Genomic DNA, 27,946 nt, shown 5'->3' with positions numbered 1-27,946 from the left:
TCAAGTATGAAGAAAATAAATCTATCTGCTTTTATTTAAGGGCCCTGACTTTTGAAGTATTTGAGTTTGTTTTGCTAAAACTGAGATACTGATACTCTTAAACTGAGTTTTCATGTTATGGTTTTTTGTCACTGTAAGAGAGGCCAGATATTGAATTTAACTACTCTGTTTTTGTCTCTTATTGTGATGCAGAACTACTGCAAATAATAGTAAGTCTCTCAATCCAAGTATATTGAGCAACACTGAAAACTAATTCGTAAGTAATCTATTTAAATGGACTGTGACAATACAACTTTAGGTGACAGTGGTGTTGTTTAATAATCCAGCGCCTCACTGAATTTAGTCTTACTTTAGTTTAAGCTGGAATTTAGTAATAATATCAACAACTGATGCTAGAGGCCTGATTCCTGTTCAGCTTTTCTGACAGTCTCTGTCATTACTTGGATCTGTTTCACAGTCCAAATAGACATGATCTTCTTCAAGAACTTGGAGTGATCTTCCCTTTTTTTCCCCCCTCCCAATTATATTTAGGTAGGTTATGTTAAAAGTTAAGAGCATAGACAGAGAGCCTTTCATCATTGCAAAAGGTGGCCCTGTAGGCGTGAGACTTGCATGTAAAAGGATATTTAGTATCCCTACAAGAGCACTGTCTGGTTTGAGATAAGTAGAATCCACACACAACATTGAGTCACCAAATCATTCAGCAGTATTCTTAGTCTTGTGGTTTGGGTATCATGTTCATCAGGAAGTCTAGCTCTTCACTACTTTAGTAGGCAACCAAAGCTAACAAAATAAGGCATTAACCACATCTCTACAAGTACACCACCTGGCAGCTTATCACAAATACTTGTAGCCTAGATAGGTTAAACACCAAGAAACTGTAGAAGTCTCATGAAAGCAGCTTGTTACTTGGCTTACTGGTAGAGACACTTCCCATCCTTTCTGTCAGTTTATTTTTATGTCTTCCTGAATGGCACTATAAAAGTGAAATAAGTTATAGTGGTGGTGTAATTTTTTCATTTTTCTCTGTTGAAAGGTCGTCCTAAGATGTTTCTTGGCTTGTCAGTGAAAGTTAGAAATATTTTATGTTACCAGACATGCTTTTTTGTCAATCTGATATTTTATGTACTACTAAAACCTGCTCTTTAGGCTCAAATAAAATGTGAAGAATTCCAGTAACTTGCTTAATAAATGACAAATTAAATTGTATTTTGCTGTATAAATTTGTTCTCCTTTCTTAGGTTGCTTTCTTTACTTTATCATGGAAGCTTTGCTATCTTGTTCAGTTCTGATTTTTGTTCTTCATCCCCCTTCTTTTCCAGACTTTTCACTATCACATTGTTGATGTCTAGAAAGTTTTATGATTTTGTGACTGTGGGGCAGGAATTAGGAAAATAAAGGTCTTATGTTGTCTTTTATTGTTTAACACTGTGCATGTTACTGGAGGCTTGAATAGCATGCATGTTAGATGCTGATTTACTATCTAGAACCTTTGATTAACAGTCAAAATAAGTGCAACTTTTTTAACTTCCAAGGGCTGCAGGTTAGAGTTAACTATTGCCAAAAAACTTCTTGGCTTTTGAAAAGAAGAAAAGTATGCCTTGCTAATTCAAGGAGAAGTAGTGTGTGGCTTTAGAGGATGGGGTAGTTTTCTCATCTTCATCTTAAAGAAAATTGCATACTAGTCTTGTGTTGTTTGAGGAGCAGCCATGTGCTCTGAATGTGCTCACGTTTGCTTAAAATGTTCGTAGGGCTTTCCAGTCTGCACACACCTACCCTTGCTTGTTCCAAGTCCTTGCTGTGCACACAGCTCCCAGAAATCAAAAATGCTAAGCAATTCTGGCTTGGAAATATATTTTTTTTGCTTCCTTTGAGGTAGCACACATTTCCATTTTATCAATATGACCAGATATGTCAGCAACATACACTCAAAATTTTTGCTGCCTTTGGAAATCAGTTTTTCGTACATGAAACCTATCATTCTTCATCCTATGTCTGAGAGAGGAGGTGTGTGTCAGTATGGAGGAATACTGCCATGGCAAGACCTGCCAGTCAGCTTTGGCAATGGGGTGCACTTGCTATGGCTACTGTATATTGATTTGATTTTATTGAACAATGATTGAAATGGATTCAGTTGAGGGAAATGGATTAGGATCTGACTTAGCAACAGTATGGAAAAAGTGTGAACGACAAGAACCTGATTTCATACAGGATGTCAACTTGTGTGGGCTTAGGCTGTAAGCCAGTGTTATCAAGGATGTTCTGGTTTGTAATACAAGTGACCTTTTCTGACCTTTTCCTTAAAACACTTTTATTGTTATCACAGTAGTATTTTTTGGATTCCAGTCCTCATTTGTGACTCTACTGCAGTTGGCCCTCAAGAGCTAAAAAAAAAAAAGCTTTCACCAGTATTGGCTTCAGCCATGGAAGGGTGACTCACTTGTGATATTGGTGGATTTCTAGACTTCAGTTCTGGAACTCTTTCAACACTATGGTTTTCATGGCTTTTTCTCTCTTGCTTTTTCAGGAAGTACTCTCTTGTACTTCATTTTTGCTGGAATCCTTTGTAATGGCTCTGGTGACCAGATAAAGTTACTGAATACCTTTCTCTTGTAAAATTTATAGTCCAAAATAAATTGAGCCCTTCTAAAAGCCCTACTTAGTGACTGTTGTTTTCACACTTAAAAGCCTATTTTTTTGTTTTCTCCTCTGCTTTGATTATTGATAAAATAGCAGTTCAGTGAACAACCTGACTCCTGCAGTGATCATCAGCATTTCTTAGGAAAAATAAAGAATAAAACATTGTGAATGTTTGTCATTGTGAATATTTTGTATACAATTACAAAAACAGGATAATGGCCATAAAGAAAGGGTTTCTCTTACATTCTGTGACTTTTAGTGCCATTTTTCATTTGGCAGAAGTGCATCACTGAGCTCTTCCCCCCCCCCCCCCTTTTTAAACAAAAGAAAATTATTTATTCCACAGTTAGTAGGGAGTGGTAGTTTCCTCTTTTAGGCAAATTACAACATTTCCTGATGGAAGGTCAGTTTAGATTCAAAACTACATTGGCTTGTGCTTTTTCATAGCCTAGATTTGAACTGAGTGCAGTCTTAAATTACTCAATCAGTTAAATGTTTTCTGTTGTTGAAACGACCTAAGTACCTTTTACTGCAGGATGTCTGTGTTTCAGATATCCTGGGCTGGGTTTTTCGAACTATAAATATGGCTGTGGAAATCCAGACACACTCTTTCCATGAAGGAGTAATTTTCTAGTATTTCAAAAATTTCTTTCAAAGTTTATATCAGTGATTTCTGTCATCTTCCTTTTTAGGATTTTATCTACTTCCAATTAACAAATACAAATTTTATTAAGTCATTACCATGTAATGTAATGTAAGTCATTACCAGGTAAGAAAAACCCCAGTTTTTCCTGATGATTAAGCAATGAGTCAAACAGGATGTAAGTTTTAGTTTTTCCAAATTGCTTTCCTAAATCTTCTGTTGAGGTTTTTGATGTTGTGGCCTATGTTAGTCAAATTCAGTTTGTCCTTGAAAAACATGTAGACAGCTATTGCTAATGCTTTGCTAATTAGGATGGACACTAACTTTGGACAATAAAGTGAAGCTGAGATAATCTGTGTAACATAAGCAAAGAACACGTGATAGCAGCCATAAAGAATGTGGATAGGGCAGAGGGGAATTAAAAAAAAAAAAGAAAAAGTTGTTATACTTTGTCCTCTTTCTCCTCCTTTTAAATGAGTAGGTCTTGCTGAAGGCTTTCTTCGGTCTCAGGTAATTTAATTTCTCTTTATTTTCTTTTGGTGGGGACAGGCGATTTGTAGTTGAAGATAAACCTTAACTGTTGACATACAATACCAAAAACTTCTGCTGTTAGCAGTAAAGTAGTAAATAGTAACTTTAAAAACCAATCACATTCTGTCTATTTGACAGGCAAGGGAGTTGTTCAAAATAACTGAAAGTCTCTGAATATTTACCTTTTTGAATGCAGGAGCAGCCTACTTCTTGTTAGGCTTTAAGGATATTTTAATGAGAGGTTTAGTCTGCTCAGTTTTGTTGCTCTTAGTCATTTGCAGTCACTTTCTTATATGTGATATTTTACTTGTGCCCTAGCAAGTAATAATAGTTTTTCTCTGCACGCATGATTAAAATCCAAAGTTGTAATAATAGCTGAAATGGTGTCATCTTGTGCAATGGATACCTTGGGCTATGAGAGGAAACTCTGCTGCCTGGTGATTGAAGGAAAGATGTCAGCTTCTCCCCATCACAGCAGGAGTGAATTCCTCCTCGGAAGCTAGTAACAAGTACCTGTGCACTGATCCTGTGAGGAGTGGTTGTAGTCAGTCCTTGTTCTTAGGCACTCTCAGTGTATTCTCAGCGTGCAGCTCCCTGTAGACTGTCAGCGCGTTCTCCTGTCTCAAGCGTTTCCCTTTGCCATAAACACAGGCCTGTGAAGTTTGAGAGCAGAGGGAAGGTTTGTTTATCAAAATTCAAATGTAGATTAGTGGTCCCTCCTAACCTCTTGTTTCTAGCCCTCGTTATGGATAAATGTAAACTTGAGTGTGATGTTGGTGTACATTCATATTCTATTAAAATTTACCTATAAACAGTTAAGGTTACATTAGGTAATGTAACCTTACGTTACAGGTAAGGGTACGTTGGGTAGGTGATCTGGACATCATGGCACGTTAAAAGCTCGCACTTCTTGCAGCTTTCTTGAGTGTCTATTACCCTTTTGTTACTCTTGCCTTAATTTAAATTTATTTCCAGTTTTTATTCAGAATCAGAGTAGTTTTGATGACTGTGATTTCTGTTTTGCTGTAAAAAGCTGCTGTATGACAGATCCATTCAGTTCCTCTCACCTCAGCTAGGCTATTAAGTCTCCCTCAAAAGTTTGAGGATTACAGTATTCCATGTGTTCTAAATTTAAAATGTTGATTTGCCCACCTTCTACAAAGAGTATGATTTCTTCACATTGTTGTTGTAAATTGCTGTCACATGATCTTTGTGTGTTATATTATTTGAAAAAATGTCATGTGTATAAATAAATCTCCTATCTGCTGGTTTCTTACAGTAAACTGTACTTAGCTGTCCATCAGCTTTGGGGTTTCCAGCCTCACACTGAGATTTTTTTGTGCTCTCAGGATATGTGGTACTAAGGGAGGAGCTGTTAAACTCGTAGCATAGTTGCTTTCAAACCGATGGCCTTGGAAAACAAAACAACATGGCAAAACCGGAAAACAAAACCAAAATGAAAAACAAACAACAAACCAATGAAACGGCTCGATTTGTATACCTGAGAGAGGGTGACCTGCAGCCGTGGATTGCTAGCCTTGTGACTTGACAAGACTATCAGCACTGACAGTTCAGTGATTCTTGGCACTGTGTTTGGCCTTTATCAGAGGAGACTCGTCTGCTTCATCTCTGCTTCTGCTTTGTGAGCCATAATGTCATTTGCCACAGCATCCTAGATCACAGTCGAGCATCACTGTGCTAGAGGAAAGCTCTGTTGCTGCTGTCTAGAAAGCACCATTCTAAATACATCTCTTTCTTTTACCAAGGCTTTGCTATTTCCCTTTGTCTACAAAGCTTAATGCTTACAAACACCTCAAATAGGCTTGACTATATCTGTATAAAATGAGTTGAAGTGCAGACAACTTTCAGGTTTTGCAGAGATGTGATATGAGGCTGTGTGAGCAGTGCTGATGAGAATGCCATTCCTTGGTTTGTGTGGTGTTCCTGTGGGGTGGGTTGCAAGTTGTTTAACCACAGGGATAGCAGTGAGACCTTGAGAGGCCCTTCAGGCCATGTTCGTTTGGTACATGTTTTGTTCCAGACAGCGTGAGCTGTGGCAGTCTCCATCTGTCTTAAACCAATCCAGATCTGATATAGGTGTTGGGTAGTGGAAGGCATTTTCCTGTGTTACTTGCTGTTTGCACAGCCTTTCCTTCTTTTAAGGAAGAGTAATTTGGATGGATTTATACACAGTCATCCATGACTCCTACTTGGGCTGCAGTGATATGTGTCTGCTTTTGAGTAGCAGAGATAGGACCAAAGTTGGCTTGGAGGGTTAGTAGAGGCCTTTGTCTAACAGACATAATTAGTTGACCATTTGTCAGACTTTGAGGTTTGGGCTGGGAGACATAGAAGATTGGTGTTTTAAAATAAAACTGTTGAACTCAGTGCTGGGACCAATAAATCTTGTTCAAGTTACTATGGCTGCTTCTGTTGCACTGTGCATGTTTTTGGAAGTGTGCCAGTGCTAGTGAACCTTCAGGTTGTCGGTGTCCTGTGGGCATGGACTTAACGCTATTCCCATTGTCTTGCTTGCAAAAGTAGTGAAATGCCAAGCCCTGATTATTATCTTTATGAAAGAGAGTTGTGGAATCCAAGTGGTTAGTTGAGACAGATCCTCTGTTAGTGTTTGGGTGCAGAGGTAATGCCAGTTTTATTATGGGTGATGTCAAAAGGTAAGTTTGTCCATACCCTATGCGTTGATCAGAAATAGTAAACATCTTGTGTATTGTTCTTAATTTCTTTTCTAACTCCTTAATATCTTTGTATTGGCATGTTTCAAGGTATGATGGTGAATATTTTTCATTTAAAATCATATTTTCTCTGTTTTATGAAAAGGTTGTTAAAATTAGCTTCAGGCTAAGGTGGCATGCAAAGTTTTGATTTTGTAATAATTTCAAAGTGCATTGTTGATCTGTTCTTAGAGTCAGAATGTAGGTTCCAATGTTGAGGCAGAATTGAATGAAGGATGCTACTTTACCATTGCAAAGGGAAAAACACTTCTAAAAAGACAAAATTTGAATAAGCTGAATATTGTTTAGAGTTATTCTTGTCTTGGGGAAAAAATGTAACCACTGATATAAGGATGAAAAGGTAACTGATGGGCAGGGTTGGAAGCTACTTTCTAGAAGCTTTTCTGTCTATTGCCATTGGGTAGGCAAGATGAAACAGAGGTGTTTACATTTTACACAGTGATTATGTGTTTGCCAAGTAATATAGCAGTCTGGATAAATGTGAGCTGGTAGGTCTGCAAATTATTTTAAAGATTGTTAAAGACAGAGAGTACAATTCTGATAACCAATGTAAAGTTTTGTGCAGAGGAGGTGCCTGTATAGGTCTTGTGCACTGAATTACCCAGATCCCACAACAGAAAACGTAGTTCTTCTGTTTTTTTCTCAGTAACTTAATCTGGTGGCCTCTTCTGTGAAAGTAGAACAGCTCTTGTGTGTTCCTGACCTGCAGGCAGTATGTATACTTGGGAAAAGAGTCAGTGAATCAATGTTAAGGACAACATTAATTTCCAGATATAGCTGGTAGTATACTTCCTGATTTTAGGAGAATGTGTACATAGTGGATGAGGCATGGACAATGTTGTCAAAAGCTACATGACAGAAAGCTAATCAAGAGAACCATTTTTAAGCTTTGGGGTATTACTCTAACCCCTTTCTGGTATTTTTATATTTTCTGTTAAAGATAAACACCCAGTAGTGATCTATGCATGTGTTTCAATTAAATCCCTGATTTGCAAGTACAAACTTACTTTTTGGGTTTTTTTTTTGTTTTGTTTTTTTTGGTTGGTTTTTTTTTTGTTTGTTTGTTTGTTTTTTTAGCCACTGGAATTATTGACTGAGCATGCACAGAGACATAGACCACACCACCCCCAGCATTTTACATGGCTACTTCTGATAGTTCTTGTTCATTTCAGTCTATATGTTTTCAAAATGTCTCTTTGGACTTGGGCCTATTAAGCATGATGCTTTTTAACACTGTCATTAGAGATGAATTAAGCTCATGAGATGTCATTAATGATGTTTATTTGGTGCAGTAATTTTGTTACTTATCCTATGAGGTAGTGAGACTCAGTATTTCAAACTTTGCTTCTGGCTTGAGTAACCAAAAGCCTACCTGCTGCTGCTTCTTCACATGACACATGACAGTTTTTTCATACTCCTTAGTGTGTTATAGTTTGAACTTGCTTTTGTTTTACTCTCAAGTGGTGGATGTTTTTGTTATGACAGGCATATATCCTTGTGCTGGCAAGTACTACATTGTAATAGTGTGAATTTCCAATTTTCAGGTGGCTTTAAAGTCCCAGAATATTTTTGGTCAACAGAATGCTGTCTAGCAGATTTGGCAAAAGTTGCTTTATAAAAATCACAGACTTTTAAATGCTTTCTTCGTAATGGTACTTTGGCACCGTTCCCTTCCAAAAGTATGACAGCTGAGAATGCTATTTTATTAGCTATTAAATAACACTGAGGTGTTTTTGAAGTGAGTGTCCAACAGAAGCAATTTTAGTTTATATGTAGTGCTTCAGCTGCTTTTCTAAACACATTTTCGCAGAGTGCAAAGTCTCTGTGCATTGGACATGTTAGCTGAGCTTGAGTTACTGATCACAAGCTGTTTTGAGAACATATTTTGAAAAATGTTTCAAACTACCACCGCTAAAGGAAAAGGTGAAATGTGACTGTTCTGTAAATAGCTTCTGTAGTGAATACACTTTTCTGCCGGCAACACTTTTGTTGTCTTTAATAATGAATGAGCTCTCTAACTAAAAAGTGAAATATAATTGTTCCTGGAGTTGTTTGGAATGAATAAATATTTCTAACAAAGGTTCTGTAACTTTGGGTAAAAGAAATTTTCCTTTGAAGGAAAGTACTTGTTTAGAGTGAGGGCTTGCAGTTTTTTGCTGGAGACCTTTTCTGCTCCTTTGGACCTGTTAGTGAAATATCATTTTCTCCAAGTCCCCACGTAGGTAAATCCGTTTGTTTTTTTCGAGGAGCATGAAACATCTTGCTTCTTGACAGGCTGTAAGTTACTGCTGGTGTACACTTCCTAGCAAAGCACAGTGCATCAACTTTTTACTTGTTCCAGCCTTCCATACTTTAGTAGGAGAATATTAGATGATTAGGCTAAAAAGAATTAAAGCTATGTGTTCAGTACTCTGCAATGTTGAGGATCAGTGGTAAAAGTGTCGTTTGATTTCTGGTAGGTTAAATTACAACAGCCTTACCACTGCTTCTGAGCTGAAATTTCATGAATTGGTTTTTCTGACGTGGTTAAAACTTTTTAAAGGTCATATGTATTAACAACAATTTCTTTAAAAATACAAACAGATAAAGAGGAATAGAACAGTGTTTCATAATTAGGATACTTATCTTAGTGCGATAGTTAATACAGAGCTTCTACGTCTTTAGCCTGCAAGAGCAGCAGGTGTTTAATTTGTTTAAACTCCCAGTAAGTTAAGAAGGTTAGGTTAAGTAAGGTGACTGTATTAGCACTGTCATTGTTTAGACCAGTATCTGTGTTTCTAAAATTTGATGCTTGTGATATGAATTCTTAATCAAAAGCCCCAGTGGAGAGGGACCCATGACCTGTGTTTGTATCTAAGCAGTGCAGGTATTTAAGAGCAGGCCTGCTCTTAACTCTGAATATTTCTGGAGACCATGTTTCCAAGAGGGTTTTAGCTTTTTTGAATGCTTGAACAATATACTGATGAATTGAAATTGGTAATGTTGTTAGAGTAGCTGTTTTTTTATTATTTTGCATCAGTTTAACAGAAAAGCTTTCATTGGGCATTTTTCTACTGTATTTAATAGAAGTCCAGATATTTAAAATACAAAGAGTAGGAAGGAGTAGGGTCAGGCTCTTTCTGTGTTCAAGTGTTAGACGTTTCCTCAGTTCATGGATTATAGATGGTTTTTTTATGTATGCTGCACAAGAAAGTGGAATTAAAATTATCTCGCATGCAGTTTCTTTGGGACCATCAATCCAACTTCCACTTACTGAGAATGAACCAGAAATAGATAGAGCTGGTTAAACTTTTACAAAGGCTTTCTTTTGAGAGTAGGCACTTAAAGAAACACTGTGACTACTTAAAAAAACAAAAGGAAGTGCCCTGATGTGAGGGGCACTTCCACTCCCTTTCTCTTAACAAGGGGTGAGTGGGAGCAAGAATACTGCTTGATCCTGGTCTTGTTCATCCAATGCCTTTCTTCTCTCTGCACTTCAGCCTCGACTCCTAACTACCTGGGAAACATCCCATTGCAAAGTCAATGCTAGTGTGTGCATATGACTGTCTTCAGGGTAGAGTATGAGAGTACTGCAGTGCTGCTAACTGCATAACCTGCTCTGAAACATACAGTATAAACAAATGGAAAAAATAAAGGGTTTTCCTTTTGTTGCCTGTAAGATATAGAGTTTTTTAAAACTGGTTTGGGACGGCGCATTTTGGATTAGAGCTATGTATATATTGCTTCCCCCTCTCCCCCCATGTCTAATTTTCATGTGATAATGCTTCCTGCAGTACACTTCTTTGGTATTTCAGGAATATTAGATAAATTTTTTAACATTGGGGGAGTGTGGGTTCATATTGTTTCCTTTGTAAGTATTTGTTATATAACACCTTAAATGTATCTATCTCAGATTGTGTATGGATTTCCCAAATCTAGTGCTGGTGCAGCATATGAAATTCAGCTTCATTGCCCTGTGTCTGTGTCTCTGAATTAATGCTTGAGCTGAAATCAATATTGCGCTTACGTAAAATCAAAAAGAAACCCCCTTATTCTGGTATTCAGTGATAAAGCGTTGAGAGCCAAGCCTGGGCCTTGATGTTGGACAGACAGGTGGGTTTAGGTTGAATCTTCAGCATTTGAGACCTTGTGCTGTGCTGACATGTGGTGTATTTGCTGAAGGAAGCATCTTGCTTAGGATATACTGTGTCTTCTTAAAATACACACAGACCTAGGTCTTATGCCTTGTGCTTTAGTATGCTGATGGAAAAACAGGACCAGAATGCACACTGCATATGCATCTGGAACAGTGCTTATGTGTCTCATTGAGGATTACAAGTCTGGCTTGCTGTGTATTGGTAACTGCAGCAGTTTCCGTGTTCGAAATGCTGCACAAACATAGCCATTCTGCTAGATCACTTGGGTGATGGTGAGCATTAACATGAGCTCAGTGGAGGGAGAAGCGAAAGCAAGGAAGATATGTGACTTGTCAGTGAGTCAGCTGGAGTTGAGCTAGAACCTGAGTTCATGCCACTAGAGTGCACTACTTCCTTCTCACTTATTGAGAGAAAGCTTAAATTTGCTGGTACGTGCTGCAGGCTCCCTGGGGGGGGGGGGGGGGAGTTGGAAATTTGCTGCCAATTTACTGAGTAGCTTCATGTTGGTTTTGATGGGATGTTGGTCTGCTTCTGCAGCTGTCATTTACCAAATAAATAGTTCTCTTGGTGTCAAGCTTCTGTGAATGTTGTGGGTATGGCAGAGGGCATATAAACTAACTTCTTATTCCCCTTTTGATTTATTTGAGATGAAAGAGGTATGTATGGAAAAAAGGATTAATCATATTTGTAATTGAAGAAAGTTCTTTGAGATGTATAATTTTTCATTAAGAAAACTTCCTTGATAATGAGATATAGTATTTTACAGTATCATTAAGTTTTCTTTTTCCCCTCCCGTACAGGTTTCCACTTGAGTGGCACAGTAACAGAACCTGCAATGCAATCGGAGCCAGAAACTGTTTGCAATGTAGCTATCAGCTTTGATCGTTGCAAGATTACCTCAGTGACCTGTAGCTGTGGAAACAAGGACATATTTTACTGTGCCCATGTTGTGGCGCTCTCTTTATACCGGATCCGCAAGCCAGATCAGGTCAAACTGCATCTTCCCATTTCAGAGACACTCTTTCAAATGAACAGAGACCAACTACAAAAATTTGTGCAGTATTTGATCACAGTACACCACACAGAAGTTTTGCCAACTGCTCAAAAATTAGCAGATGAAATCCTTTCTCAGAATTCAGAAATCAATCAAGTCCATGGTGAGTTTGATACTTGTCCTTCCTTTTGTTTCATTTCCTCATAGGTTTTGAGCTTTTTTTTGTACATTCAGGAGCGTGACCTGCCTAGTGGTCTTCCGTGCTGAATTATTCTGGTGTCTACTAAAGAGCATTCTTCTACTGAACCTTCATTTTGAGATATTTAGAAAATGGTGCTCTTTGGAATAGAGAAAAGAACTCACAAGCAATGAGCTTGACGTTTTCTGCAGTTCAGTTAATAAGTGAATAACCTGCTTCATGCTTGTTTTCCAGCTAGTGAAAACTGAGTAGTGGTGTTCTTTGTATAGCCATATTGCTTAACGGAACTCTTTATCAGCTTACCAGTGGTGTCTTGTTATTTTGTTCTTTGTACTAGTTTTCTGACACTTTGATTGTGGAATTTTGTTCTAACAACAAAACATAAAAGCAAGTAGATGTTACAGTTATTTCATTCATTAAATATAGTTCTAATAAGTTTTGGGATTTGGTTTATATATGGTGTCAGAAGAAACATAAAAACTGCATTTCAGTGCTTTTTCCTGTTGGTGCTGCAGCAGTTACAGCATAGCTAAGATCTTGATCTTTCCTGCTCTCTCTGCTACACATGATTTTAATGGCTATTCTTTGCTGTGGACAACTTGTTTTTGTTAAAGTGTTCTGAGTTGGACTTGAGGCTTCTGACATGGCGTTTTTGTGGACCCTGCTGAACTGAGAGTAGGTAGTTGTGGGTTTGAGGTGACCCAGCTAGTTTTATTGGAGTCCTGTGTTCCTGTAAGGTCACCTGATAGAAACATCCTCTCGGGTGGCCAGGGCTGTAAGTATAAGGGCAACTTAGGGGAAAAGAGTAAGTTACCTAATACCTAAAAATATCTTCTTTTCTTTTTTGTTTCATTGACAGGAACAGCTCTTGTGTTAAATATTTGAGGTGTGACCATTACTCAAAGAAATTGCAATACAAACAGAATCAAGATGTTTAATATTAGGATAAAGAAAACCATGTGTATGTTATAGTGTAGGCAGAAAAAACCCAGTCGTTTTAATAAGAGGATTTATCTGCAGCTTAAACTTTCTGCTTGTGCTTCTGTGACCCTAACGGGCACAGACAGGTGGTGCTGTGAGAAAGTGGATTTCAGGAGCAGTGGTCTTTTTTGGCACTGGGGGCGATGGAGATGTGGCCAGTGGCAAGGCAGTTGCTGTAGTTGTTGGGTGTAATGGTGACAGTGGAAAGGAAGTGGCACTAAAGGAGAGGCAGGACATTAAGCAGTAGAGGAACATGCTCAGATGTTGTGAGCTGAAAGCATGTATATCATATGGGAGATGTTAGCAACCTGAACATTTGTGAGTTAATGGGTAAGGAAGAATTAGGGTACGGGAGTGGTACAGAAGATTCAGTCAAGGGTGATTAGAAAAGGGGAAGGCAGGGATGGGGTACAAAGGACAGGCGTTATAAATGTCTGTATTAGCTGTACTAAGGCTAATGTAAGAGAAATGACAAGCTGTTACAGGCTTGATAAATGTGAAGTCTGTAAATTAGACTAATCATAGGCATGTTAGTCTTTGCCAACTATTTACTGTCAGACTGTCTCATTGCTCATTATTATATTAAGTAGTTTTGGAGAAAGATTTGAGATTTCTATCATTGACAATAGCAATTAGTTTTTTTATTTCCTATTCTAAGCTGATATTCAGTTATGATATTTCAAAAAGAATTTGAGCAAATTAGTTTAAAATTATCCAAAAAACTGAAATGTTTCTTCTGTTTGTTGCTGTCTTCCTAGTAGGTGAGATTGCAGCATGTCTTTATTGACAATTTTCTACTAAAATGCCAAGAGCCAAAGTAGAAAATCCAGGAAGCATAAGAAAATGAACTGCTATTATCAAAGGAGACTGGGTTATAAAAGACTTTATATAGTTTCCTGCTTTTCTCTCAGACACACATAAAACCGTGGTCTGAATTATTTTGTGTTCACAATACTAAAAAATTACATAGTTCTTATAAGGAAAAAGTGAGTTTTTCTGTAGAGAAGTGTTCTTCTGGGATTCATACAATAATTCTGTTCTTCTGATCTTTAATCAAATTCCTTAGATTAAAAATAAGACACCTGACAAAAAACCTCAATGAAAAATAACCAATAAAATGTTTCTCATTCTAATATCATAGCATGATGGATGTAAGATCGCCATTTACTCTACCTCATACCTCCTCTGCTGCAGATGTTGAGTTTGTAGCACAAAACTGTCTTGAAGACCTGTCTTGCTTTGAACAGTCTGACGTCACTGAACTGGTGTTTGAAGAGAAGTTATATTAAATTCTACTTGAAGGCATAGATAAGTGAGAAGAAATACTTGGAAAAACTTGTTTATTGAAAGTAGAGGAGACCTGGCACAGAAAAACCTGAAACAGCTTTGATTAAGAGAAATTCTGAATCTGGAGTTATATGGGGAAATTATTTTCAATGTTGCCTAGAGGCAGTTTAATTTCAATGTTGTTCTGTACAAGACTTCCATTCTTTTATTTTTTCCCCTCTGTGAACACTGTAGAACCTCTAATTTACATATATTTTCAGTGATGTGCTAGAAAAGCCAGTTCTTGAATAGTATTCATAATTGTATGTTTGAATGGTCTGGGACTTGGAAGAGCTTTGACCACAGTTGTCTTCCTTATGAGCTGGCTCATAAGAGAGATGATTAGATGAAACAACATCAGTTCTCTGCTTTAAACAAAAAGCTAATTGGATAATGTTTCACCTGAATGCTGTGTTATGCAGCATTCAGTGACTGTCTTTGGCCACTTTTCAGGAGATAACTGGGGGAATTAGCGAAGTAACTTACATTGACACAGGTTTATAATAACCAACCCCTTTGAGTTTCTTGGTGGACACAAGTGATGCAATATGCTTTCTTGCTTCATGACTGAGCCTCGCTGCAGGGAGAAATAAGAGGATGCTGTTAAAATTAGAAGAATATGTTGGCTAGTTGCTAACTTCTTCAGGACAGACAAGTGATTTAGTGGGAATATTTTTCTGTATTTGCCATGCTATTTTCTCTTGGTGGTGATTGTAAGAGCACTCTTCATATTTTTAGAACACAAAAGCACCTCTTGATTTTGAGAAGTGTTTTGATTTTTTCATGTGACACTGTTGCAGCTGTTCATGTTCCTGGTGATCTCAACTGGAGTTTTGTGTGTGTAATCCAAACTGAAGACAACTGCATGCATTAAAACTGATACCCTCTCTGGTGTTTGTACTACAGAACTGCTGGCTTCACATTGGATTTTGGTTTGGGTATGCTCTCACAGGAAGCTGGATATAGCTTTGGGTCTTGCTTAGCTGAGGCTTTTTTCCCTCCCTTTTAATTTTTATACCTTTGGTAGGAGAGAATGTGTATTCTAGGAAGAGAGCAGTCAGGATGACAATAGATTGTCAGCTGGATTTGTCATCTTTGATCTGCCTTTTCATAGGTATGAAACTCTCGCTTCAGGAAATTGATTGAAAGGCCATACTGTGCTCATGAGAATTTGAGTGGAAATAGCAAAGTAACTGTGGGATGGGTGGAGGGAGAGGGGAAGGTCTTTTTTTTTATATTAGTCTTGTATTAGCATTGTTTTTTTATTATGTGCATAGTGAAAAACGCTCTGATGGTTTTAGTATAAGGGCAGCCTGGCAAACCTACTTAATTTTTAACTTTTGAGCTGTACTCTTTCTTTTCCTGAGTGTTTACTGCTGCTGTTGCAATCTCTGCTCTTGGAGGAAATATATGGATTTCTCCAGAATTTCTGCCTTTCTCTGATTCTTCAACTCAGAGTAAAAGTCACTTGCTAGGACAGATCCACATACAGGTGAACTCAAGTTTAAGAGGGAGGGTATGGGAGGAAGCAACTGAAGTATATTCATCTTCAGAAGGACAGGCACCTTGTTTTCTCTACTTTTTTCTGCATTTGTCCAGGCAAATGTGGGCACATCCTCAGCAAATGTTAATTTGTGATGTATATTAGCAGTGCTGGGGGAGGCATTCAAGAAGAAAACATCTACAAAAAAAAAAAAAGCTTTCAAAGAAAATTTCATAATACTGATATTGTTCCTGTAACTATTAAGTTCAAAGAGGCAATCTGGAGGTACAAGTTAATACGTGTTTAGATGTACTTAATGTATTAACCAGAATGATGGGTGTTTTAATAGAATATTGTGGGGTAGAGTAGGGCTGAATAAAATATATTGGTGATCTGCTAGTAAAAAGAATAAAAATAAATTATTTTCTTTAACATTACATAAAGTTATGGAATCTTTCACATGGCCCTGCCTAAAGTGCAAAATTGATTGAGAGTCTAGTTGCAAAAGATGAATGCAGGAAGTGGCAGGTGAATTTCCTTTAAAGAAGAATGAAAGTGCTTAATATGAGAATTGTTTGGTGAGCCAGATCTGGGGAGGAAGTGAGAGTAGCCAAAACTAGAGAAATTCAAGAAACCTAACTAAATGTAAATAAGTAGTAGAATGTAAAATTAAAAAGAAAAAACTGGTAGCTGCAAAGTAACATAAAAATAATTTATGAAAGTAATAGTTTTAGGAAAGGTTTTTTCAGATACAATAAACGTAAATATAAAACTTGTTGCATAGAAAATAGTGAGATTTTGCTAAAAGACATGGAAGATAAATAATTAAAATAAAGTATGCTTATCTATACTGATAAAGTTCTTCTATCTGCCATGCACAAATAAGTTTTGAAATGTATTGCTGTATGATGATGTCGATTTTTGTGAGATGCGTATTTTAGCAGGAGAGATTAGATATTGTTAGTAGAATATGTACAGAGGGAATGCAGAATTTTTTGAAGTTAAAAAACTTGTTGGTATTTAATTAACTTTCCTCTGCAACTTAGCATAGTCTTCATGTTTTGTGTCATTATCACTGACAGCTTCATAGCATGTGCTGTTTTCCTTTGGTGCTGTGAGCTGCTAAGCAGGTGTTAAATAGTGCACCCAAAAGTCCTGAAGTTATGTGACTTGTGTCTAAACTTGGAATCATTTGGAGAATCAAAGACATAATAATATTTTTGAATCATTGTTTCAATGATCTTTGGTTTTATCTAATAATTGTTTAGAATAATTTGAGTATACTGTGTTTTTAAAATCAATCACTATTCTGTTGTGAATTAGCATCTGGAAACATTGGTTTCTAGCTGGGTTTCTTTCATTCTGTCTTCACATAATACTCATTAAGTCATGCTTTTTATTTGTAATAATTTTTCCATATCTTCTCCTTAATGCTGCCATGGGATGACTTTTAATAAAATGTAACTGATGTACTGTTCATTTGTATACTCAAATTAATGACATTTTTATTAGAAAGTTCAAGAAAATATCTGTGTAGATTGCTACAAGTGAATAATTCAGCATGGTTTTATGTGAAGTCAACTCTTTTGATACTGCAGAAATAAGGATCACGGAAGCAGTTTGCCTTGTTTTATCCAAATCTCCCTGTTGATCTGCCCCTGAGTAGTTGGCAGTATAAGAACTTCTTAGTCCATTTTTAGTCATTGCTCCCTACTTGCTTCTATTTTGTGAGCTTAAGTTCTCCATGTACAGCATCAGTGCTTAAACATGGTTGCTCATCTTGAAAGCAGTTGCTATTAAATGCTATGTAAATGAACAAAGTGTTTATTTTTCAAATGCTCCTGCTTCTTAGAACTTGGGAGTTGGTTATATTTAACATGCTATGACCCTAAATGTAAGAGGCCGCTACCCTGTTTTCAAACACTATTAAGTGTTCAGTGTCACAAACAATTGTGCACAATATTCCTGCTTTGACTGCTGAGATTGCAATTTAGTAATTATAGTAAAAGAGCATGAGTAAGTATATATGTCTCTGTCTATATACTGGTTATGAAGGCTTTGTTTATTATGTTAAAATGTATATACATGATGTACAGTGTATTTCAAACACCAGTCATGGCAAAAGTTTAAAAAGCCAGAGGCTGGGGAGAGGGAGATATTATGTTAGTTTAGTGTCTATAAACTGACACACTTTAATTATGGGTTTTAGTATTAGCATAATTATACAGTACTTCTCACTTTCATAGTTCAAATGTGAACTCATGTATCCTCATGACATCTCTCTAAAGCACATGAGTAACACTTATCCCCAGGTTACAAATGGGAGACAGGGTTTAATTTAACCCTGGTACCAAACTGCCCTGCAGAGTTTAAATTCAGGGCTGCTCATGTTCCTCTTTCCTCTCTGCAGCCAAATTGTCCTCCTGCCAAAGCCTTGCCAGTGCCAGTTCAGGGCCGTGCCGCACCCTAAGCGAAGCTGCTGCCTTTGGGTTGAGCCAGCTCTGCCTATTCAATGCTGCGCCTGAGCCTTGCTGACAGCTACTGCTAGGGCTTCTTACAGCCCCTAAGGCAGCTTCCTCCTCCTGCTCATTCAGATAGTTTCTTACCTGTTCACCCACTCTTGTGTTTTCAGAAGAAATGCCAGTGTAGAAATCCCATCCAGGATCTGTTTGAGTGGGAGAGGAAACAGGCTAGATGAATCACCTGGGTGTAGGTGAACCTAGTGAACTTGAAGAGTGCCTAGATAGTTGAGGGACATAGAAGATGGTCATGTCTTGACCCCAAAACAAGAATGATAAGCAGCAGAAGCTGAGGCTTCTCCAGGAGCATCAGTAGGCTGCCTGGCTGCTGCCTTGGTGGAAAGGTGTCTGGACTTGTGCCTGATCAGACACAGTGTCCTCTTGCCACAGCTATTGCTGAAGACTACCAACAGGGTTGAAAGATGAGTGAATTGCAACTGTAGCTGGTGCTGCTTATATGTGCACTGAAATTTCTTAAGAATTAAAAATTTTGATCATACTGAATGTTGCCTATGTAAGATCTTGTAAGAAAGAAAATAATTCTGAGTCAGAGTATCTGTGTACTGTGCTGAAAAGAACTGTAAGGCACAGACTCTTGGCATCTTTATCTTCTACAGTCGTCTAACAGCTAGCAGTGGCCTAACAGCTTGCAAGTAACAGTGGTGTGAGTATAGTGATACTGTGCTCCTGGTTAAGATATATTTGGGATCATACTGGCAGGAGTAGCCTTGGTGGAGGCAGTGCTGGTGGCCCTGGGTAGCAGGCACACTTACTTTTGTAAAGGAAACCTGTTGTTAAAGAATCCGTGGTAGCTGCATTGCTTTTCTAACCTTGTAACACAAAATGACAGGTGAGCTTTTGATAAAGTGTAAACAGTTGCGGAAGGATTTTTTTTTCATTCCCTAAATAGGGAAGCTTAGCTGGGGAATACTGGGCTATTTTTAATTCACTTTGAAAGTAACCATACCAAGATTATTTAAATATAAATCTCTACTGAAATAAGGAACAAATTTAAGTGTATCTCTTATATACTGTTGCTTTTATATACTTCCTCTTCACCCTCTTTGTGTTTTAGAGCAATGAAATATTTAAACTATTTGCAAGGTGATACTGTGAACCTGGTCTGTGCAACAGCTGCACTGCTTATTCTTGTGTGGCTTGATTTTCCTTTTTATCTTGTTCTGTGCAACCAAAGACTTATCAGTATGTGTTTCATATAGCTGACAGAATTGAAAGCCTTTTAAAACAAATAAATTGAAGATAGAAACATTTGCAGAAGAACAAGTTTTTGATTCCTTGGTTTTTGTGCTGTCTTGAGCTTGATTCCTGTCTTCTGAGACATTTTTGTGTTCCTGTGGAAAGCAGGAGAGTTTATTCACATCTCCAAAGACACAATTTCTTATTAATTAAACACATATGTGTGTGTATATACAGCAGTGCATTGTTCCCTGCTTTAGGCTGTGAAAATGAGGCAGTTTAGGAAGTTGCTGAGCTGAAACATATTTTTGTTTACTGTCTCAGCAATTTGTAGATAAGACATCCCTCTGACCCTCTAAATCTTCTGTTTGTAGTTTCATTGAATAAAGAGTTGAGCATTTCCTGTGAGCACTTAAAAGCTTCACCTTCATAGCAAAGCTGCAATTGTGAAACAAAGACTTGAATCAATAGAATCAGTGGGGTTTTTCCCTGTACATCATAGAGTTGTAGCTATTTTGGTTTTTTAAGTTTTTAGGATTCTATAAAAAACTCCTGGCTTTTTAGAAATTTATGTCATTTTCTTTCCCTGGCAATATTTTCTTTTTTCTACAGAGTAACATGGACACAGATTTCAATGAGAGAGATTGTTGAACGTGATTCATTTCTATAACATCTTCTCAAAACATAATAGAGATTATGCAGCTGTGATAAATTCAAAATTAAAATGTAAAGTCAACTTAAGTCTCAGCCATGCTTAAAATAACTGATATGTGGTATGGTGATTCCCAACCTTGAGCTGAGTCCAACGCTGTAGATAAGTACTTTTCAGCCTGTTCAGTTTGAAGACCGTTTAGAAGATGTCCAGTGGAGTTGCAGGGTTCTTCAGAAAAATAGAGTTTACTAGATGGTGCAAGAACTTGTTAAGTTCAAGAGAGGGAACATCACTGGTCTGATCTTCAAAAGCTGCATTATGGCAATCTGTGGCCAAAGCACTGCTGGATGTGAATCTAGTAATTTCAGTAGACACTGGCCTAATTCAAGTTGCTCTAAATTGACTCTGTGCAGATGACATTGCCTATGTTAAAATGCTTCCTTGGAAGCAACATAATCTAAAGTGTCTATAGCTCTTACTTATGATGGAAATGCCTTTAGTGCTTTAAGACTTTGGATTTGTTTGGGGATTTTTTTACTCTTTGTTTAGCTTTGCAGAGCCATCACAGCTCAGAGGCACCAAGGTGATGATTCTCCTCATGTTCATCAATAGCAGCGCTCACTAGCAGTCACTTAAACCTGAGCAAGATTGCTGAAGGTACAGGAATTACACAGGTGTTTTGGGGAGAGTGGTTTTAACATCACAATGGTAGAAATATAATTCAAAAATCTTAATTTTCCTTGTAAAATCATTATAGTGTAGCTGCTGAGATGGGAAGAAAAACCCTTAACTTGATTCTAATGCTTTGTCAGAGAAGACCGTATTATGTATTTAAATGCCTTTTAGGTATAGGTATAATTTCTAAGTGCTAAAGACTACTGAGAAGAAATTTAAGTCTGTTTTAAAGACTGTTTAGATTAAAATCAAGGCATCCAAAACAGGAGAAGACACAAAAACCCCCTCTGCAGTAGTCCTCTCCCCTGGACTCAAGAACCTCTCTTCTTCATATAGAACATAATGATTTCTTTTCTTGCTGTTTGCAGGTGCTCCTGACCCAACAGCAGGTGCTAGCATAGATGATGAAAATTGCTGGCATTTGGATGAGGAACAAGTCCAAGAACAGGTTAAACTCTTCCTTTCCCAGGGTGGATACCATGGATCAGGGAAGCAGCTCAATTTGCTTTTTGCGAAGGTGTGTTGAGTACTCTGAACCTTTTTTCTTTCCTCTGTTCTCCAAGCCAGTCTGTACTTGCTTGCATCTTACTCAAAGTTCTAGATTCTGCTATTCTAAAATAACACAAAGCCTTGGGAATACAATGGCAACTTGACAGTGAGTTGTACAGAAGTGGACTACAATCTGGTGTGTCTTGATCAGTGTAAGAATATGAAGTAACATTTCAAGCTTCTACAGCTTTGCTGTTCTCTTCTTCCTTTCCACCCCCAAAATGTTGGAAAACCTTACAGCAGTTTGTATAATACACCTGTGGATTGCTTGTGGAAAAATTCTCTGAAGAGTTGCAATTGAATACTGAGCCCAAAATTTTGTCAAAAATTGGGAAGGCAGACTGTTTTTTCTACCTAAAAATTTGCCATCACACATATGAATTGCATTTCTAACTTAGCAAAAGGGGAATATTTAACACTGCAGCATATTGTCTGTACTGCGATTTCTTTGCTTTTTTCAAGTTTGTATTAAAAGACTCGTTTCCTAGGTGCGAGAGATGCTAAAAATGAGAGATTCAAATGGAGCTCGCATGTTGACGTTGATAACAGAACAGTTCATGGCTGACCCCCGTCTGTCGCTTTGGAGACAACAAGGAACTACAATGACTGACAAGTATAGGCAGCTCTGGGATGAACTGGGTAAATTCACAGACTCATTTAGGTGTTCATATGTTTAATAAAGAAACAGTTGTGTATTTGGAGTTGAGAAAAACTTCTATTGTGGTTCTAGGCTGAGCAGATTAGAATTTCCTGCAGTTTTCTTTTATTCAGTTAAGTTTGGGTAAAATGAAATTTCTGACCTACAGCATGAGACAGTTGCATTTGGAAGAGAGAGGGAGCATGGTATAAAAGAAGTACAATTCCAAAACTTAAGTACTAGAGGTGCTAGAAAGAATAAAGCAAAAAGTGGAAATGTAGCTACACTGCTGAGGTGAAATACATAAGCCTCTAGTGCTGAACTGGAAAGGTTGAGGAAGAAACCAATTCACAGTTACAGAAGTCAATTACTGAGCAAGAAAGGAGACAAAATACAGAAGACTAACAATTAACATTGCTGAAATGGGCTGAAATGCGAAAGGTATATTCGAATGGTGTGAGGACCTCACTAATACGGTTTTGAACTACTACAGAAATTTTCAAAATCTGTAAGAATCTCATCTCAGGACCATGAACTGGTTTGTGTTGGAAAAGACATTAGAGATCACCTAGTTCCAACTGCCCTGCCATGGGCAGGTGCAATTTTCACTAGACCAGTTTGCTCAGAGTTTCATCCAACCTGGCTTTGAAACACTTCAAGGGATGGGGCATCTACAGCTGCTCTGAGCAAATGGTTCCAGTGCCTCACCACCCTCACAGTAAAGAATGTTTTTCCTAATACCAAATCTAAACTTTCTAGCTTTCACCATAAAGCCATTCCCCTTTGTCTGATCACTACATGCCTTTAAAAAGTCCCTCTTCAGCCTTCTTGTAGGTCCCCTTTAGGTACTGGAAGGTGCTTTAAGCTCTCCCCAGAGCTTTCTCTAGGCTGAGTAAACCTGAACTCTCTCAGCCTTTCTTTTTATGGCCCATGCTCTGTCCCTCTGGTCATCTCTGTGCCCCTTCTCTCAGTCTCCTCCAATGGGTCTATATCCTTCCTGTGCTGTGCCCCCAGAGCTGATGCAGCCCTGCAGGTGGGGTCTCAGCAGAGCAGAGCAGAGGGGCAGAATCCCCTCCCTGCCCTGCTGCCCACCCTGCTCTGGATGCAGCCCAGGACACGTGTGGCTCTCTGGGCTGGCAGTGCCATGGCTGGGCCATGTCCAGCCTCTTATCCACTAGTAACACCAAGTGCTTCACTGCAGGGCTGCTCTAAATCCCTCTCAGCCTCTGTTGATACAGGGTGTTATCTGAAGGGAAAATCAATACAACTTAAAAGTTTTTCAGGATGGCACATGAGAGGAAAGATAGAAAGTAACCACAAGCATTGCTTTCCTAGATATCAAGTGCTGTAACAAACTACTACCTAGTAGATACACAAGTGTGTGGGAGGTTAAAGACAACCTGATTTAAAATACAGTGGTAAATCTAATTTATTCCTCTGAGAGGTAATTCACTGAGTGTATGAGTGAACATATTAACATGTCTGTCTTAGCATTCCAAACCTTACTACAGGTGTCTTGGAGGCTTTCCTAAAGCAAACTGGCGACACGCATGGCCTAAATGGGACTGCATTGTGATTCATGGAATTTGGATTAGAAACCTGTGTTCTCATTCTGGAAAGGCTTTTCAAGTCTAGACTTAAAGAAGTCTGTTTTGATGTGCTCTGGTCAATATGGCTACGTTCTGAATTATGTGGCAGAAAACATAAAAACATTTAATAATAAACAAGCAAAACTTTACAGATGATGTCCTGTGAGACATTATGTAAGTAGTTTAAAGAAGAGAGCAAATATCATAATGCTCTTAATGTAATTTAAAGGTCCAAAATCAAGCTAAATGAAATCAAATCTAAGTAAGAGTAATATGCTTCATTTAGAAAAGAAGTCTCAAATGCAAAACTTAACTTTTGCACTCTTAGAGGTCAAAAATTATCATGATTGAATCAGATACCAACTGGTGGGATAAGATTGGATATAACCTGTATAGCAAAAATTATGTTCACTCTAGTTGAAGCACTTGGCTAATAAATTGCTAATTACCTATACTTCTATGACCAGAATCCTTAATATCATAGCATGCAAAGCTCTGTTGGAGTCTAGAAACAACTGCAAGTTTAACCACCATTTTTATGATGCCTTGTCTTTTTTTTTGCCAAAAATAGCAGTTTTTGCCAAGCAAGGCACATGCCTAGCTGGACATACATGGAACAAAATTGTATCCCAGGATAGTGAAACCTGGAGGGTCTCATGCTTCATTGCTTATGTGAGTTGAGTTGGTAGGTCGTGGGAGAGGCAGAAATGTGTTCTCCATCTGTTGCCTGTAGCAGTCTTGCCACATGCTGTCAATAAACAAAAAAGTTTTTTTAAATTTTTGTAACGGCTCCTCTTGTTTCATCAATCTTCTTTAACATCATTTTCTTGACAACACGTGTCTGAAGGTAGAGGAGGTAGAATCTATCTTTTTGCAGGATCAAATAATAAATACTTTTGGATTAATTGAATATGGTTTACCTCTATTTAATCAGAATCCTAGATGTCACTTCCAAAAAGCAGCCTTACCACTGCCTGACCTGCTGTATTTGCAGACTGAGGCTGACCGTATTGTTTCAGTTCTGGACTGCTCTGACACCTCTTAAGAGAATCAAAATATGTTGATCTTGTACCATGGTTTACTTGCAAATACTCTTCAGTCACACCAGGCGGGCAGTAGGCAAAGGGTAGAACTTAACTTGATTCTTCCATCTCCATGATTCTATGATTCTAAACAGTCTATTTCTTCTCCCCACTGATAGGATATCCTGGTTCCTTCCACTGGTGCATAGCAAGTTACCTCCAAGACGCTGTTAGTTGTGTGAATTGCTCCAGATTAACTCCTACCTGATGTGAAGGCTACAAGCTTCTGCAGTGTTTTTGCTAGGATCTTACTTTACTTGAGTTTCCCTCTTTTCACATAAAACATTGCTTTTTCCATGTGAAACTTGCATCTCAAAAAAAAAATGAATGTACAAAAAGTTCAAGTAGATTTTAAGGGAGACCAGAGTTACAATAGCAGACTGCAGAGGGAAAATCAGGGTGGCCCCAGCAACACATGACCTGTTCTAGTAGAAGAGGTAACTCAGACACTGAGTTTAAAAGAGTCATGCTGTCATGGTGTTACAAAGAAACATTGTTATCTTCTAGAGTGTCAGAGAACCAAAATATTGGTGGAAGATGTGAGACACAGGCCTCTGCATATTTAACGTTTTTATTACCTGTTCAGAGTAATCTGGAGGCATATATATATATATATAATGTCTTTCAAAAAAAATCTTTTAGCTGTACTCTCATGTATGTCACAGGTAGGTAGCCATTTGTTGTCGTTAGGGAGAATTTTAGGGCGTACAAAGTAAGTAAATATAGACTCTGCTTAATAAAGGCTCTCTTGCTTGCCTTGGTATTCTGTCTGCCAACTGCTAGGCATATGGCCACTTTGTCAGTTCCATCTTGGCATAGACTTTTAAGCATACTTAAATGACTTCAGCTTTGCTCCTTCACTGGATCATTTGAACCTTTCATTAGAATTTAAGTGATGCTTCCTGCCTGGCATTGGGTGTTGGCAAGGGTATTGGAAGGACACACTGAGCTTTGATCATAGTTCCTGTTCAAGTTTGTGGTAAATTGCTGATTTCAGTAGAAGTCATTTTGGGTTTGAATGAAGGTGCTGATTTAAAAACAACAACAGTGAAACCCTGCACACCTAAAATAAAAATGAAAAAAACTGCTAAAAATCCCTGAAACATCCATTCAAGACCCCCAGATGAAATACTTTAGGTCCAACTATGAATCTGGCAATTTTTTAGTATAAAATCCTAATTTCTTGAGCAAAAGCATCATGTTAATAAAAAAAGGTCTAGATCTGCCCACATAACTAGGCAGTTGCTTTTTAAAACCTCTAGATAGGGAGTAAAATATAATAATTGTCTAGCAGATTTTCCTGTTCTACATCAAGGAATGGGATAATGCTACTTATGGAATGTCAGAGGTATCCTGTTGGAAAGGTTACAGGTCAGAGCTCTAAGGCTTGCTCAGATACTTCTCAAGCTAGGAGAATTTAGATGCAATTTCAGTGATGCACTGGTGATTACTTCCAACTCGCCATGATACATGAATTCCACTTTGCAGAGTTTAAAGCAGAATTGGAATTCTTCACATCGCTGTTTAAATGGTATCCCCGTATATACATTTCACATGCTGTTTTTTAGGTGTTTGACTCATGGTGACCATGGTTGAAGAGTTTAGGATGTCATAATGATTAATTATCTGAAGCCCCTTGGTTTTCCTTTTAATTAAATTGCACTGGTAAAATGGAGTGTGGAAATGGAAACGCAAAGTAAATGCCTGGTGATGCCTGTTGAGCTGAGATCTCTGATTTGAAGGAAAGCTTTCTTTGTAATCTAGAGAGAAACAAAATGGACTCTGTAATCTTAGTAGATGGGCAAGTCGATAATACTCATCCATGAAAAACAAAATAAAAGTTGCTTGTTCTCATCAAAAATAAAAAGATTTCCCTAAAAAAGGAGGGAAATTGACTTTGTACTCCAGCCCAGGGATCATGATGGCTGTGAGGCTCTGTTTTGGAATTAAGTGTTGAGCACTGCCAACACTGGGAAGAGACTGTTTTGTCGGCACATGGGATCTGCAAGTTAATTGTGTTTTCTGCAGGCTTCTGGCTGTGAAATGAAATTGGAAGCCCTTTAGCCACATGGATGTTACAGGACCTGAATACAGAAGTCACATGTCACCATCAGGGCCCACTGTGAAACAAGAGTGTTCCCACTTGAGCGCTGTGCCATTACGGATCATTTAAATATGGGGATTGCATTTAAACTAAAAGCCCCATTTGCCTCTTACTGCAATTTAGCAGTCCTCTTAGCAAAAGCTAAGTGACAAATTAAATGAAAAAACTGTCTACATTTTTAAAGCTGTAATGCAAAACAACTTTTTATTGCTTCTCATGTGCCATGAATGAATCATTGTACTTGTCAACCCTAAACCAGGCCATAATTAGACCAGCTACTGTTATCAGAGTAGGGCTGCTCTTGTGACAGCTTAATAAAGCTGCAACTCTTAAATTAAATCCCAGATGCTTAATCTGATGAAAGCAGTCAAGTAGAAGAATCTAAGACAAGTATCTACTGCTTGATGGAGTGATGGAGCCCAACACCTTGTCAACGTGTAGATTATAGGATCAGGTTTTTTCCTGTGAGCTACCATTTTTAGTATCTTTATATCCTATTGCTTATCTTCAAGGTGAAGCAACTTTATATAATTTGCATGGGTTTGTTCCAAAACAAGCATTTCTACTAGATTTCCTCCATTTTGATATTTAAGAACTCCTAAAGCGGGAGGAGAGTTGGGTTTTTTTTTAAATCAAGGATTAGTTTCTTGTGAAGTAGAAATATGATGGCATTGTCATGGGGGAGAAGTGTCCAAAGAGGTCCTTGGCAAGGCAGGGCAGTGAACAGAGTTGGTGAATGTGTTGTGGTTTTGCTTCATGCTGATCCAGGTCTCTCTTGGTCATCTTATTTTATGATGTTGATGAGAACTTAAATGGTACTCTCTGTGTTCAGCTGGGTACCTTCCACATTTATTGTGTAATCTCTGTATCTCAACCACATATTGGAATCTAAAGTGTTTAAGTGCAGGAACCTGTTGTGGTACTGAAATGAGCCTCATTCAAATGATAAAGCTCTTCCCAGTGACATTCTTGGAGTCCTTTCTGTTGTATACTAAATGTATACTAGCATATTAAATGGACCATTTCTACAAAGGAGTATGGTGGATAACATGGCTTTGCAAAGGAATCATTGTAGACTAATTAAGAGAGATTTAATTACCATTTTGCCATAAGCAAACTAATGATCAAGTGTTAAATAATGTTGGTTTGTTGTTTTTTTTTTTGAACTTGGAAACCACTCTGAATTTTTTCCTGCTGAAAATTTATAGTCATCTCTAGAAAACAGCGTTAGATTCTTTTAACCTTAACTGAATGAA

The 27,946-nt window shown here is 37.9% G+C and overlaps 1 protein-coding gene across 2 annotated transcripts in view; it reads left to right on the top strand.

The window, feature by feature from the left end:
• ZSWIM6 (zinc finger SWIM-type containing 6) overlaps positions 1-27,946 on the top strand; it is a 106,669-nt gene that overhangs the window by 48,427 nt on the left and 30,296 nt on the right. The window contains exons 2-4 of one of the 2 annotated variants that reach the window (XM_058044347.1): positions 11,504-11,860; positions 21,098-21,246; positions 21,767-21,917. In XM_058044347.1, the coding sequence (XP_057900330.1) occupies positions 11,504-11,860; positions 21,098-21,246; positions 21,767-21,917 (657 nt within the window). The remainder of the gene's footprint in view (positions 1-11,503; positions 11,861-21,097; positions 21,247-21,766; positions 21,918-27,946) is intronic. The other variant, XM_058044348.1, reaches the window with a different exon arrangement.

Source organism: Melospiza georgiana, chromosome Z, assembly GCF_028018845.1.
Source record: "Melospiza georgiana isolate bMelGeo1 chromosome Z, bMelGeo1.pri, whole genome shotgun sequence".
Taxonomy (NCBI): domain Eukaryota; kingdom Metazoa; phylum Chordata; class Aves; order Passeriformes; family Passerellidae; genus Melospiza; species Melospiza georgiana.
Note: the sequence above shows the minus strand (reverse complement) of the source record. Positions and strands in the feature narration are given on the sequence as shown.